Raw genomic sequence first — 14,175 nt, forward strand, 5'->3', positions numbered from 1 at the left:
TGCTCAGATCTAGTCTAACACCGAGTCTTCAGCCTGAGCCCAGAAGGCAGGGAGAGTTATGTCAGGCAGTCAAGGCTGTCAGTGTACTTCCCTGCTTAGCAAACCATGAAGTCAGCAAAATGGCATATTCAAATGGTATTATTTTGGCAGAACAGAGGGAAAGAAGAAACAGAAGCATAAAGTCAGTCTCCTCTCCTTGATGCACAAAGATAAGACATTTGCCCTCTTGAAAAAGATTGCAAAGGGAGCTGGCTGCTGTTCCTTGTCTGCAGTCACTGCCAGGATTTTGATGTCTGTCACAAATCCCGCTTTAGCCTCCTTGGGCTAGAGGCCTCGTCAGACCTCGTTTGGCTATGCAGTGTTGAAACTCTGCTGACCCCTGGCCACTCCATATTATTGGCTTCTTAGGTGGGAGGTCACAACTAAGCTAGTAATGAGTTGCTCTCATTTATAATTAGTGATCTGAAAATCAAAAAGTATATAAACTGTAAAGGGTGTCTAAGAGTGTATAATATAACAGACTCCTACGCAGAGTGTATGTTCATCAGTCACAGTCTCTTTCTCTTGAAATAGAGGCATTACCTTGCTTTGTCCTATAGGCCCATCTGCAGCTTCCCAAGGCTCAGGAGATTTCTTAGTGAACAATCAAACTTTTCTAGGATTTTCAATTCTTCATTTTTTGAGGTATGGTACACTGAGTAACTTCTCTCGTTCCCTTTATCAGTTCTTTTATAATCTGTAATTGCTCTCCAATTGTTATTTCTGAGAACGTCATCTTTGCTATACAGGGCTTACAAACAATCTCAGAACCATATTCAGTATAATCTTATCTGGTGAGTCTGGTCAGCCTCACCTAAGATTCAAGCAGTTACATATGCATATATATCTGTTACTATGTTATGTTCAACTTACCTATCTGAGCTCATATAATCACTCTTTGTAAGCAAGGTTTTCCACTTGAGTTGATGTTGAAAAGTTTTCCATCATGAGTTGTTTTTGTGATACTTCTGCAATGTAGCACAGTTAAGAAAGAAAACAGTTTTGGAAAATGCGTTGAAAAAGTTACGGTAACATAAAAACATATGGAAATGCAATGAATGGAATGAATATCAAAGATATTAAGAAGAGGCATTTTTTTTGTTAACTTCTGGGAAGTTTTTTGTGGTATAGACAGAAATACACATAAACACTTGGAAAACTTTCTGTGGCATAGTCGTCTTGTAATTTTTTTTTTTTTTTACAGGTAAGCTAAATGGATAAATATTTCTGCACACAAACACTACATGAAAGGGTTTGTTTCATTCTTAGGAAATTTGAATTTCAAACTCATTTTTTGTAAAGCATTTTCATAAAGATGAAACACATGTTGAGAAGCCTGCCCTGATCTTTCATTTCCTTTAGTTCACCTCTGAAGAACAAGTAGGAAAAGAAGTAGTTTATAGGATCTTGACTGTGAAGAACAGAAGACTATGATTGTTCTCTGAGGGAGGGACAAAGGAGCTGTAATAACATATTAACCAAATATATTGACACTCTTAGCATCCTATATCAGTCAGAGAATTGCATTTCAGTCGCACAACTTATTTATTAGGTAAAAGTGGGGACACTACCCGTTCATTAATGCATATGTTCATTGTAAACGAGCAATAAAAAAATTGCATACTGAAAACTACGTTTTCGGCACATAGTTAAAGCAGTAAAATTCTATTTAAAGCTTTCCTGTACTGTGCCCTTAAAAGGTGCAAGAAGAGAATAAAATGATGCATTGGTAGAGTTATACTGACGCACTTGTGTGAGATGTACATCGCACATTTTAGCTGGCACCCAAGAGGCTAGCATACATATTTCATGATAGAGAAGAATGTGCTCTTTGTGCCTGACTACACATCCCTGTGCAGGATACCAAAGTGCTTCTTACATAAAGAGTGATGTGGAGCAGTCTTTCACTGGCGTAGAGTTCGTCAAAAAGTCCACAGGAAGTAACTGTGGGGAAGATGCTCCCATCCCCACTCCCCGTCACACTGGAGTGGAAGTTAGGAACTGCTGGCAGCGTTTGCAGAGCATCAGTCCTTCCTTCAGGCACCTCTGCTGTGACTGTCCGCCGGTCAGAGGGCAGCAGGAAAGAGCAGAGATGCAGCGTTCTGCCATCAGCTGGGAACAGACACCATAGAAAAATGGGATAATCAAAAAATGGATGACCTAGGGTGATAAGGAAACCTGTTTGTTTAGGTTTATATCTATTTCTCAGGCAGTGCAGCGATAGTCAGCGTTGATAAAATCATCAGTATTATGGCAAGATCTATACGAACTGTCAGATAGGCAGTGCTGTAAATTAGAATATTGGTTTCAGAAGCCAAAAGCCAAACTTCAAAGGCAAGTTCTAAAGAGGAATAAACTAGCTTTGCTTGCCTTCAGAAAGATCTGCCTTAGACCTAGACCTATACCTGCTCAGCTACTCGAAAAGCGTCTACGCTGGTATAATTTTTTTGATACTGAAACAAAAGTAGTCAGCTGGAACCAACTGAAACTTGATTTCTTTCACCTCTTTCTACTTTCTAGGGTACTCTTTTTTTTTTTTTTTAAAGCAGTAGAGAGAGTTAGGGTGACTATAGTCTGCTATCTAGATTTGTTCTTCATCTGCGAGCTAGAGGTACTGTCTAGTTTTGTACTTCTGACCTCTAGTAAATCCTATAAAGCCCAAATAACTCAGCTTAATCTTCTTTCACTGTGGGGTGACCTAAGTAGAATACCTCACCTTCTGGTGGGTTTAGAGTATGTATACTGACAGTCATTTAGGTTCAGATTCATCTGAGAAACTGTTAAACACAGTAATTCGATACTTTGACAAGTGCTAATGCTGTGCCTTTGCTGCAGAGTGCGCTATCTGCACAGAGATTATTTTCATCACATTATCAAATTTAAATCAGAGCAGTCACACACTGAGGTGCCATCCGTCATGGGCCAGAAACTTGAATGAAAAAGCATCTTCTAATTTTAATGCAAATATTTTGTTGTCAATAAGACTCAAGCAAGGGGCAAATTTGATGGTTTTGGGGAGTTAACCTGAGCTATACTTGAGTTAACTCTAGTAAAGCCAGGACTAGGATTACATGAACCTGTTTTAATTTTCATGTGACTGATGGCACCATAGTCTTGGATGTGCAAGTCAAGGCAATGAGATACAGCATTACTATCTCATATGCAACCCACGTAATAGCAGTAGCAAATCTGTTTCTTTTTAAAAATGATAACTTTTAGTACTTGTGGAGTATATATGAAAAAAGGACTGTAATATTTCCCTATCTTCATTTTGTCCCATTGCTTGTTTCTTTAGCATGATAAGTATGCATTGCATACTTTTTCTTGACTACTCCTTCCTCCAGTTTATTACAGGAGGAGCTCATACGAATTCTTTATATAGTTTGCTTCAAAATTTCCATTATAAAAGCTCTTCTGAACTCTTTAGAGAAATGCGGACACTATTATTACCATGTCCATGATGTGTCTTTGGATTCTGGCAAGCCTTAAGGTTAGAGAAATGCCTTTTCTTTGTTCTCCAAAAAGCCACTCAGCTATAAGCTGTTACATCTCTATTTCTCTTTGTTGTTCACATTGTTTCAGAAATTCCTAGCATCAGGAAAAGTAACACGAAAGAACACGGGAACATTCAAAGGGCTTGTCTACACTTGGAAATTGCAGCAGAGTGCCAAAGTGTGACTTTCAAGTTTGGTATTTTGAACTAACTTCCCATGTACACACTTGACTTTTATACTAAGGTGCATGGAGATACAGTTGTAGGGCGCTAACGAGGAGAGGGTATTGCTGTATGGCTATTATGTATTGGCTATTTCAGAGTCTCCCTTCTTAAAGACAAGCTGTAAGGCTGAACCACAGGAACCCCCAAGTGCCTGTGGTAGTCTGCAGGAAGCACGGTCCAGTCTCTTCACTCCCCTTTGCTGCGTGCGTGCCACCACATCATTCCCTACGGTCAGCACAGAAACACAAGACAAACGACTTTTGTGGAGGATTCCGTTTCCTGCTTATGGTTTGCACCCTTTGCACCTTCACACGAGCTCTGGATCGACACCCTTCCCTCACTCACGGTGGCTGTGCCATCGTCCTTTGTGCGCTAGCTGCAACCATGCCACAGTAATGACGGTTTGGGGTACAAACACTGCAGAGAAAATCTTGTCTTTCTATTTAAAAGTATCTGTTTTGAGTCCTAGTTAAATAGCAGCCTAGAAGATTGCAAGCAAAATTAATAAAATCCTTAACAGTTTTTATTAAGGTTTTAAGTGCTTGCTCTTGCACACTAGGAAGCCACAGATTTACAATGGCCTGTACAACCCTAATTCTCTTTCCTTAAATATGCTTTATGCTATAGTCTTTTATTGTAGAGACACAGTGTTTTTCCACAGCACTAGTGCTTGATTTAGTGCAAGGATGAGTGCAGACAGAAGCAGAAGTAATGTTGCACAGTCAACTGTAAGTTTTGCGCTTCCTAACTTTTAAGTGCTTTACTTTGGTCTGCTTACACTTAACATCGATTTTGGCGGGCAAAATGACTTTTACTGAAACAACTGTATTGGTAAAAATCACAGTATTGATAGAGGTACACTAATGTAATGTTTCTCTTTTCACATAAAAGTGATGATAATGGTATAAATCATCTATGTATCTCCTGCCTCATGGAGAGAGTTGAAGTCTACTGTCCATCTTTGTATCCTTTTTTCTATCAGTCAGAAATCTGAAGAACTCAATATGTTGACCTTACAAAGAAGAACCCTAAGTACGGTGTATTTGTACCTTCAGGAGGAGAAAGAGCTGGCTACCAAAGGACTATTTAGTCTACTAGTGAAAAGGCAGAGTCAACATGGCAGAAAGCTTGATTAAGCTTTCTTAAATCAGATTAAGATTAGAAATTAGGCATTCATTTTTAGCAGATAGAATGATTTTAATTGTTGTAACAGATTACTGAGAGAAGTGGCGGATGCTGCATGTCTTGATGTCCTCAGATTAAGTCTAGATGTCTGTAGACATCTAGACTTAATAGACTCTATTCCAATCAAAGTGATTGAGTTCAAAGGAAGGGATAATTGGGGAAATTTAATGATCTGTGATTAGGGTCAGACTACATAATCTAGTGATTCTTTCTGATTTTAAGAGTTCTATGAAACCTTATTGTTCCCTGGATGCAATTTATACAATACTTTTAAAAATGGAAATTTAACCATCCATTTTCTACCCTGGGATCAAGACATTTCTTGGCATCCATTACTTGCATTTCAAGCTTTTAAAAGTACTCTTTTGTTTGACTTCATGTCTCACAGCACACCTGAGGGATGCACAAATAGCCTGTCTATGCATATATTGTTGTTGCTAAAGTGCATTCACAGTTCTGTAGTTCTGTCCTGACTCACAGCACTCAGCATTGGAAACAAACATAGGTCCTGGAGATCATCATTTGTTGGATTAAAGTAGACAAAGCCAAAGCTAGCTGACCATAGTATATTCAAGCATTACTCTCTCACTGATATTCTGGTTCAAGATTTTTGTTAAAACAATGTTTTAAAAAACTTAAACACTTTAACACTTAATTTTGAACTTTGAACTTCCGAATAAGAAGTCTGTTCTGCACATTCAAGTTACTACAGAGCAAGCTTTTGCCTTACTTTGATCCGTTGGACTGGTAACAATTTCAGATCCTGCGCTTCTGTTGCCCAAACATAGCCAAATTTTGCTCAGTTAGTGAGCTGGATAACAAATTCAGGCTTTGCTTACCAGTGTGCTGTCCCCTTATGAAACCCAATTCTGTATTTGACGCTGTGAGCCCAAACTTTCATCTTCTGGACATCACTCACTTAGAAGAAAACCGTTTGTGCCACAACAGTGACACTGCTAAGCATGACACAAACACTGCAATGCACTAATGTAAAGAAAAAATAGATAGTGAAGATGCAAAGACACTGCTTTTTTAAAGTGGAATATAAGAGTTAGGTCAGCGGTATCAGAGAAGGTACCTTTGTTCCACATCTTGAGTAATAGCAAATGAAAAAAAAAGCACAATAATCCAGATTTGTGGGGCAGTTAAAGATAAGGACCCATGCTATCTTCATAAAATTACAATTGTTATTATGCTAGTTTATAGTGGCTCATTGTGGTAATTCTTATGAATAACCACGGCTAAATACATATGTGATTTCAAATTTCCTTGCATTGTGTTATATAATGAAACATCCTTCCCACACATTGATGGATTTATTTTTTCCTTCACTAATCCTCAGTGAATTTCCAATTCAAGACATCTTTAATGAAACTCTGAGTGCGGTGACTGGGTGTTACGTATTCTGATTCTTTTCCTTCAGTTCAATTTAGAGTCTTCATGACAGAATTTTTCAGCACTGTGTTATTTTTTCCCAAGCGTGTTTGTTAAGCTTTTACTGCATAATAATGCACAAAAATAATACAGGTTGATAACTTAAAGAACTTTTTATGAGTTGCACATTCACAATGTTTTTTTTCCTGCTCTTTCCACAGGACATTACCCAAAACTAGTGTTTCACTTTGAACTCAAGAGAAACATCTTGTATTTCATACTAGAGACGTATGTACCATCAATCCTACTGGTCGTGCTCTCCTGGGTATCGTTTTGGATAAGCCAGTCATCAGTTCCAGCCAGAATCTGCATAGGTGAGAAGCTGATAAAGCAAAACAAACCGAGAGTTGGATCATTAAGATGCTTGCTTTGTTGCACGTACATGGTATCCATTTCCAAAAGTTGCAAACACTTCTAAGTTTTATGGAATTACTTTTCTGGTTTGCCATCTGCAGTACATCGTGCATATTCCCCTTAAAGCCTTGCTAGTCTTTAACTAAGCAAATGTCTTTGGGAGCTACAGGAGACTTGGAGTCAGGGGAGGCTGCTGAAAGCAAAGGACAACTCAGTCATTTTGGAAATAATTTCAACATATTCAAACACATGGCATGCACAGACAGAATTGTGAGGCTTTTGTGAAGGTTAATGATACATACTAATTAACACATGGATAATAAGAGAATTATAAGAGATTAAATATAATTAATTTCAAATAAAGGAGATTCTGAAAGGGAACGAATGCAAATCAGTTCTGATCGGGCTGCAGGTGGGGTGGGAAAAACACTCCTACTTCTGTAGGAAGGGAAGAAAGAAAGATTTCACATCAAATGAGGCTAGTGGGCAACTGCACTGAGCAAAATGATATCTGAATGTTTTAAAGGGAGCGTTTGCATAGTATTGCAATAATAAAATGTTAATCATAAATATACATTCTATGACACCAAAATCTCTCTCATTTTAATTTCCAGTCTTCTCAGCCTTACAAACGGTTTTCATGAGTGTTTTTGAACATTTAACTTCAGAATGACAAGTTCATTTGAAAGACTTCTTTCCAAAACATGACACCTAAGTGCTGTGGCATACTAGGAGTTCACAGAGCCAGAACAACTGTCTTCTGGCAGGGCCCTTGCAGTAGAGGCCCTCATTGCTATCCGTGTTTTATCAGAACGTACGTTTTTGCATTCCACAGGTGTTACCACAGTCCTTACTATGACAACTCTGATGATGGGAGCCAGGACTTCACTCCCAAATGCTAATTGCTTTATTAAGGCAATCGATGTGTACCTCGGTATCTGCTTCAGTTTCATCTTTGGAGCACTGTTAGAGTATGCCGTGGCTCATTTCTGTACCCTGCATCGACTCAGTTCAAAGGAACTTCCAAAGGTATTTTAATTCTTTGATTGTTGTCCTACACAACAGGCTTCAATTATACCTGCTAAAGAGAACAAATTATCTTAGCACTAATGGTAAATGTATTTAAGGAAGTTTCTATTTTAGAATAAGGACAGTGAAAACAGAATAACCTTGAGAAAAAGAAAAATTATTTGTATACCTGGAATTTTTTGGAAGAGATCAAACAAACTGAAACACCCTTCCATAATGATTCTCTCTTTTGGCATGGACTTTACAGCCATTTATCAAACAATGTGCTAGATGTATCACAAAAATCATAGGCACTTGTCTCCCCACAATGATATACGCTTACTTACAGTTCAAAAATTAGACTGAGTTCGGTGACTTGATCTTACTGCAATACAGCAAAAAAGAAAAGACTTTATCACATTCCGTTTATGAAACCTTCTGCACATGCACGGTACATGAGTCAGTTTAGTAGCAGACAGCTTCACGTACTATGTGTATCAGATCCCTATAGCCTTCCACTTACACCTTCTCTTTCAACAGCTGCAGCTGAAGGTCAGACTGGGATTCACTTTCTGTTCTGCATCATTATTATAGCAGCGCTTTTTGCTGCCCTAATGAGCTTCTCACAACTCTGGAATACTGTAAAATATACTTAAAATAAAAAGGGATCAAATCAACATAGGCATTTTTGAGTCTGGTGGTTATCTTGCTGAAATAATCAGGGCAGGTTCATGAAGAAGTTTTGTCACATCTTCCATCTCCAGTGTTTAGCACTGCTTTCATAAGCAGTGAAAAAGAAATCACAAGGAAGTTGGAGGCTGATTGTCTTGCAGCTTTTAATTACGGAACTGAATCTAATATGCATGATAGAAAAGAAAATTTTAAGCAGCTTATGAAACTTCTGGATGAATAGAAAAAAAGCAAAACATGAAAAGTGAGAATAACAGGAAAAAAAAGCAGGAAAAAGTTTGCTGGAGTGCTGTAGGGATAAATGGCCAGAAGAAGAAAGATTGTTAACTATTTAAGCCAAACTAGAACAGAGCATCACAAATGCTTAAGCAAAGCTCCTCGCTAGGCTCAAGAAACAGGATATTGAGTTCAAGTGGAGAAGCCTAAAAACAATGAAGACCAGCTAAGATGTGTTTTTTCATGCCTAGATAGTTCAACAATTAATATGGGATTTTGGCTGTTTGGATGAGAGATAGGTTCTGTAAATGCACAGGAATATGTTCAAAGCTGTCATTAGATCTAGGTGTGTGGAGAAGGATTGAAAAACGGACACAAAACTGAGCCACCCAGTGGGTTTTAAAAGACAACATCTAACAGGGGAATGTCTGCAAATGGGCAAACACTCATTTTGTATGAGGATTTGAGTGGAAAGCCTGAAAGTAATTTTTCTTGGCAAGGTAGCATCAGTGACAATTCCCTCTGAGCATATCCGTCTTGTGAAGTAAGTGGTTGTCATTTTGCTCATAGAGCAGAAGGAAAAAAAAAAGCTTATTGGAGGTTTGGGCAAGAAAATAAAGTGTTTCAGTGCTTGGATGATTAAGCATCTTTGGATCTATGAAGGGCACTTATGACTGACCTTGCCTTTGCCTACCTGTGTCAGATTCCCTTTCATTCGGGGCACGTGTACTAGTGCTTGCAGGTGGGGCAGAGACATGGGAAGTCGTGGACTTGAAAGACGTGCATGGAAGTAAGTGGAGGTACAGCTCTAAAATGAGGAAGGAAGAAAGACTTAAGGTACAGTTCTGTGATGGACTGAATGACTGAAAGGAATGGTCTGTCACTTCAGGCATGTTTCCTGCCTTCTCCTGTGCTTTAGGACTGAGCAAGCCAGTCCAACTCACTTCTCGCCTGCACAAACACAAGCATATAAGGGAAGGGGCAGTTGGTCGGTCCTAGATCAACTCAAGACTCCGTAGACTAAGGAAAATGCCTGTCATGTCCTTTTCCTACTGTAGCCAAGGACAAACACCGCTTACTGAGCAGGGTGCCATGGAGAGCACACCTGACTTGTGTTTCTCATTTCTCACTGTAAAAAACAAAACATCGCAAGGACAGAAGTAGCAGCTAAAATCTCATGTCACTGTCTAGCAGGTACTTAACAAATTCCTGTGTGAGTATCGTCACCATAAACGTGTTCTCCTCATTATCATATTCTCTTTGGACATAGGTTAATTAGAAATCTCACTTCCCAGTTTGTTATTCCCATATGTGAGCTGATACAAAATTTGCACTCAGAATTATGTAAATAAATGTAGGAGGTGCATTGAAAATGTAACCCTCTGCTTTGTATAGGAATTATTTGCACTGGTTTGCTTTCTGCTTTGCTCTTTAAAGCAGTTGGGCACTGGCATATGATGTTCTTTTGAAGCCCTTGGAGTCTCCAGTTTAGAATATAAACTGGTGAAACAGCTCGTCATATCTTGCAGTGTCTCCCATCACGTGAACCGGGACCCACAGAGACAGCTTCAAAGCTAATGGCAAAAGCAGAGGAACCACCTGCTGCAAAGAAGGTCAGGCAAAATGTACCATTCACATCAACTGCATAACAGACTGCCTAAATGGAGAGGTTGCCTCTGCAAAATCCTGAGTTTCTCCTCTTTTAAACAAAGGTGTGAACTGTGCCCTCCTCTAAAACAGAGAATTCCTCCTTGGCCTTCATCTGTCTTTCACCTAAACCTCTCCCTTTTGGTCAGAAAGGAGAAAAGTTTGAAAACCGAAAATAAGGTTACAAGGGCAGTGTTCAGCCTACTCAGCATTTCTGTGCAAGCATCGTGCAGTCTTTCTGAACACCAAAGAAGCTCTGGGTGTGCAACACTCTAGGTTGACATATTTTTAATCTTGAGCATCTTTATTATTCAATGGAAGTTACAGCTTTCCTCAATTCTGTTGGCTGTTAGATGTCAGCAAACACTTCAGTTAGCATAAACAGCAGCCACAGCAGCACGTGCCATATACAGTGCTTTTCATGTGATGTACAGTACCTTTCCTGGATGCTACCAATTTTGTATCCAAACAGAGCCCTTCTTAGTGCCAGCTGCCATTTTCTCATATACAGCTAGAATCCAGAGAAAACTTAGTGTGACATTCAAAATTAGAGCCACGGTTGAACACTTGCAACACAATTTTTTTACATAATGTAAACCAGCTTAATCTTTCATCACATTCAGTTCTCCATAGCATGTTGGAAAAGTCCCTTGATAGTCCCGGTTTATAAGACTATTTTTTTTATAAACTGCGAGTTGCGGTTCTCCTCTAGATTAGCTTTCTCCTTTTGAAGCAATGTGATACAGCACTTTTGCTGTAAATTTGTCTCTGTTCTGCGAGAGCCCTGCCTTGTAACACTGCAAACAGAATCAAGTACGTATGCACCGTGTATGGTATTTTCTGCTTAAGTAATAACTGCCTCTTGGGGAGTAGAAAGGAGTTAAGAACAGCCTAATAAAGCATCAGCCTCCTGCGAATTGTTCACATGCGGTTGTGTGAAAAGAAAAACGGCACGTACACAATGTCCTTTCATGCTCTGCAGTAAAACTAATTCTGTACAAGTTTTAGCTAGCCCTACCTGAGAGACAAATAGACTCTTACACTGAATAATGCCCCAAATCCTGCCAGTTTTGAAGTATAGATGTTGTTTTGTTCTTTTTTCCCTTTCTAAAAAATGAGAGCAGTGGAAAAAAGTCAGGACTCTTCCGACAGGTTTCTTTCTTTTATTAACTTTTGAAGCGCCGGGTGCATTCATTAGGCTGTCGCTCCGCTGCCTTGTTTCAAGTGCCAGGTGCTGCTGACAAAGGCTCCTCTGCCAACCCCAGCGCTTCCCTCAGCTGCCTGAACCTTTTGAAGCAGAAGAGCTAGGTATTTATAACAGAGTTAGGCCCCAAGTAAAACTCCAGGTTTGAGTTTTAGTACTACCCTGGGGATTGTTTAAGGTTCAGACTGGAATTTTATGGATTGATCCTCTTAATGCTTTACAGGCAGATTTTTATCCTGGCCTTTCGTTTCAAAATTCTCACGTACCTGCAGGAGGCTAGGTGGAGGATGAGCAAGGTTTTGCAGTCAGTGTATTTTTAGGATGACACATTGTGTTGAGCTACATTTATCTCTCTCAAATAAAATATACTGGATTTTTTGGCAAATTGAAAATGAAGAGCAGTAATAATCCCTTTTTCTAGCTCCATCTGTTCTGCTTCACTGATTCACAGCAGTCTAAGGACATTGCCCAGACTCCACTTTAATTTTCAAGGACGTTACTAATTTTAGATGAAGAAAGGCTCAAGAACTGTGCCGTCTACAAGTACCCTGGGCAGAAGAGCAATTCTGCACCGGCATGGAGATCACTCAGGTGGCTTAATGAGCTTTCTTTAACTTTAATAGCTGGGATATTTCTAAATGAGCTTTTTGTGTGGCTATACATAGGGCTGTACAACTTAACTTTTCTAAAGTTTGTCCTTGTCTAATCTATTTCTTCTCATGATGCAAATGGATAAAGCAAATTGGTCAGAGGAAAGAGATTCTGCATTCTACATTTCACAAATAAATTTTTAGTCTTTTCTTGCTTGTATGCCACTCACTGATTTGGAAGGTAATAAAATCATCAGGAGAAGATTAAAATTATGTGTACACCTGCCTGAATTAAAATGACCCCTCCTCCAACTATACAAATTCAGGTTTAGTTTAGGTACAAAGTTGGAGCCAATCTTTGTAGGTTGGATCTGCTGGTATCTCTGCAATATCCCAAACCAAACTAAATACCCCAGAACTTTCAAGAAAGTTTGTGTTTAGAGCTGAAGCTGCAGCTGATGTCTAATCCCGTGTCCTCTGAGTCAGTAAGAGAAAATCCACTGACTTCAAAGGGTGAAGATTTCATACATGAACTTCATGGCTCCGAGCCATTTCTAATCAAAGAAACAAAACCCACCAGAAGGCTTATACAACATTCTCCAAAGAGCTGTCTTGATGCAGTGAAGCACATAAAAATGCGCTTAACCTTAGCATAATTTTGAACTTAAAGAATGGGTTTCAGGACTTGAAAGAAAGTAGCATGAGCTATTTAGTATTGAATTAGTTGTGGGGCCTGTCCCGCTTTATGATCCTCTTTTTTTGTGCTTTTGTTTGTTTGTTTGTTTGTTTGTTTGTAAGTAATTTGATTTTCATCACAAAGCACTGGGAATAGAGTAGCCAACTGCACAGAAGGGAAGTGTCTTGTATTCTGGGGTGCTTGATTTGGGGTGCAACCAGCTTGACTAGCTGGTCTGGCAGCTCCCGCACCTTCTCCATCTCCAGACTGGGGCTTTGCTTTACCCACTTTCTAGACACTGAGCTTTGGCAGTATTTTCCCTGAGCAGAAGACAGCTTATTGTTGTACATTTCATGGATTTGCTGCTGTCTTAAGTAAAGCTTAGTGGGCCATATTTGAACAAATCCAGCTTTGCTCAACAGTCCTACAAAAGCTTTTGCAGTAAGATGTTGTTTAAGTCAGTGTTTTTCCTGTAAACGGAGGCTTTGGAAGCTGAAAGGAGCTGTCTGGTGCATGTACGTGCTCGCCCTTGAAATCAAGGCGCGAGCTACAGGAGGAGTCGTAAGAAAAATCCTATTATTTACTGTAGCTCTAAAGTAAATAGGCGATGAAACATGCACTTAAGTACCTGCTGTTTTGTTTCCTATCAGGATGAGGATGAAGAGGCTGAAGAAGAGAGGAATGGAGTCCTGGCAGCAGTCACTAACAGTAGCAGTGCCCCTGACAATATGAACAAGATCGATTCAAACCAGAGCAGCAAAACCAGCATCGACGGAAAAAGGGAGAGAAGTAAACGCAGTGGGTGTAGTTCACCAATGTCAGTAATGAAAATACTTTTCTGTATCTTTGATTGCTTCCATGTTAAAAATCCTTACCACATAGACAACTATGCCAGATTTTCTTTCCCATTGTCATTCATCATAATTAATGTATTTTATTGGGTGTATTATTTGTATTTCTAAATATTTTAATGTGTAAAATTGGTTTAAAGTTTAGGAAGTGGATATGAAAGGACATGCCATCATCTCAAGAATTTCTACAAAGTTTCTTGTCAACTCACTTTCTGTTGTTAAATGACTGTCATCCAAAACTGACTTTCCTATTAGCGTGCATGTCCCATATTAAACTATTTATCAAAGGCCAATAAGTCCTTTTTAAATATTTTAATGGTCAACTTTGTAAAATAAGAGTTATATTACACTTGTTTCTGAACTGCGTTGAATACATTTGAAAATAAAACCAATGAAGTGTTTTCCTGCTATGCTTTCAGTATTCAGTTCCTTTTAGCTTTGTCAATAATGCATAAATTTTCCAGATTATATAAGAAAATGTATAATTGCAGATCAAAGTGGTTTTGCTTCATAGCAAGAAACAGCTTTAAAGGCATGGGCTACCAACACAAACCAAACGATAA

General features: G+C 39.0%; 1 protein-coding gene across 1 annotated transcript in view; it reads left to right on the plus strand.

Moving 5' to 3' along the window:
* LOC103916286 (gamma-aminobutyric acid receptor subunit pi-like) overlaps positions 1–13,723 on the plus strand; it is a 34,466-nt gene extending 20,743 nt beyond the window's left edge. Inside the window, exons 6-8 of the mRNA XM_009323255.1 lie at positions 6,538–6,690; positions 7,566–7,759; positions 13,412–13,723. Of these exons, the coding sequence (XP_009321530.1) occupies positions 6,538–6,690; positions 7,566–7,759; positions 13,412–13,723 (659 nt within the window). The remainder of the gene's footprint in view (positions 1–6,537; positions 6,691–7,565; positions 7,760–13,411) is intronic.
* Positions 13,724–14,175: the final 452 nt, after the last annotated feature.

This window comes from Pygoscelis adeliae, unplaced genomic scaffold, assembly GCF_000699105.1.
Source record: "Pygoscelis adeliae isolate BGI_AS28 unplaced genomic scaffold, ASM69910v1 Scaffold294, whole genome shotgun sequence".
In the NCBI taxonomy this organism is placed as follows: domain Eukaryota; kingdom Metazoa; phylum Chordata; class Aves; order Sphenisciformes; family Spheniscidae; genus Pygoscelis; species Pygoscelis adeliae.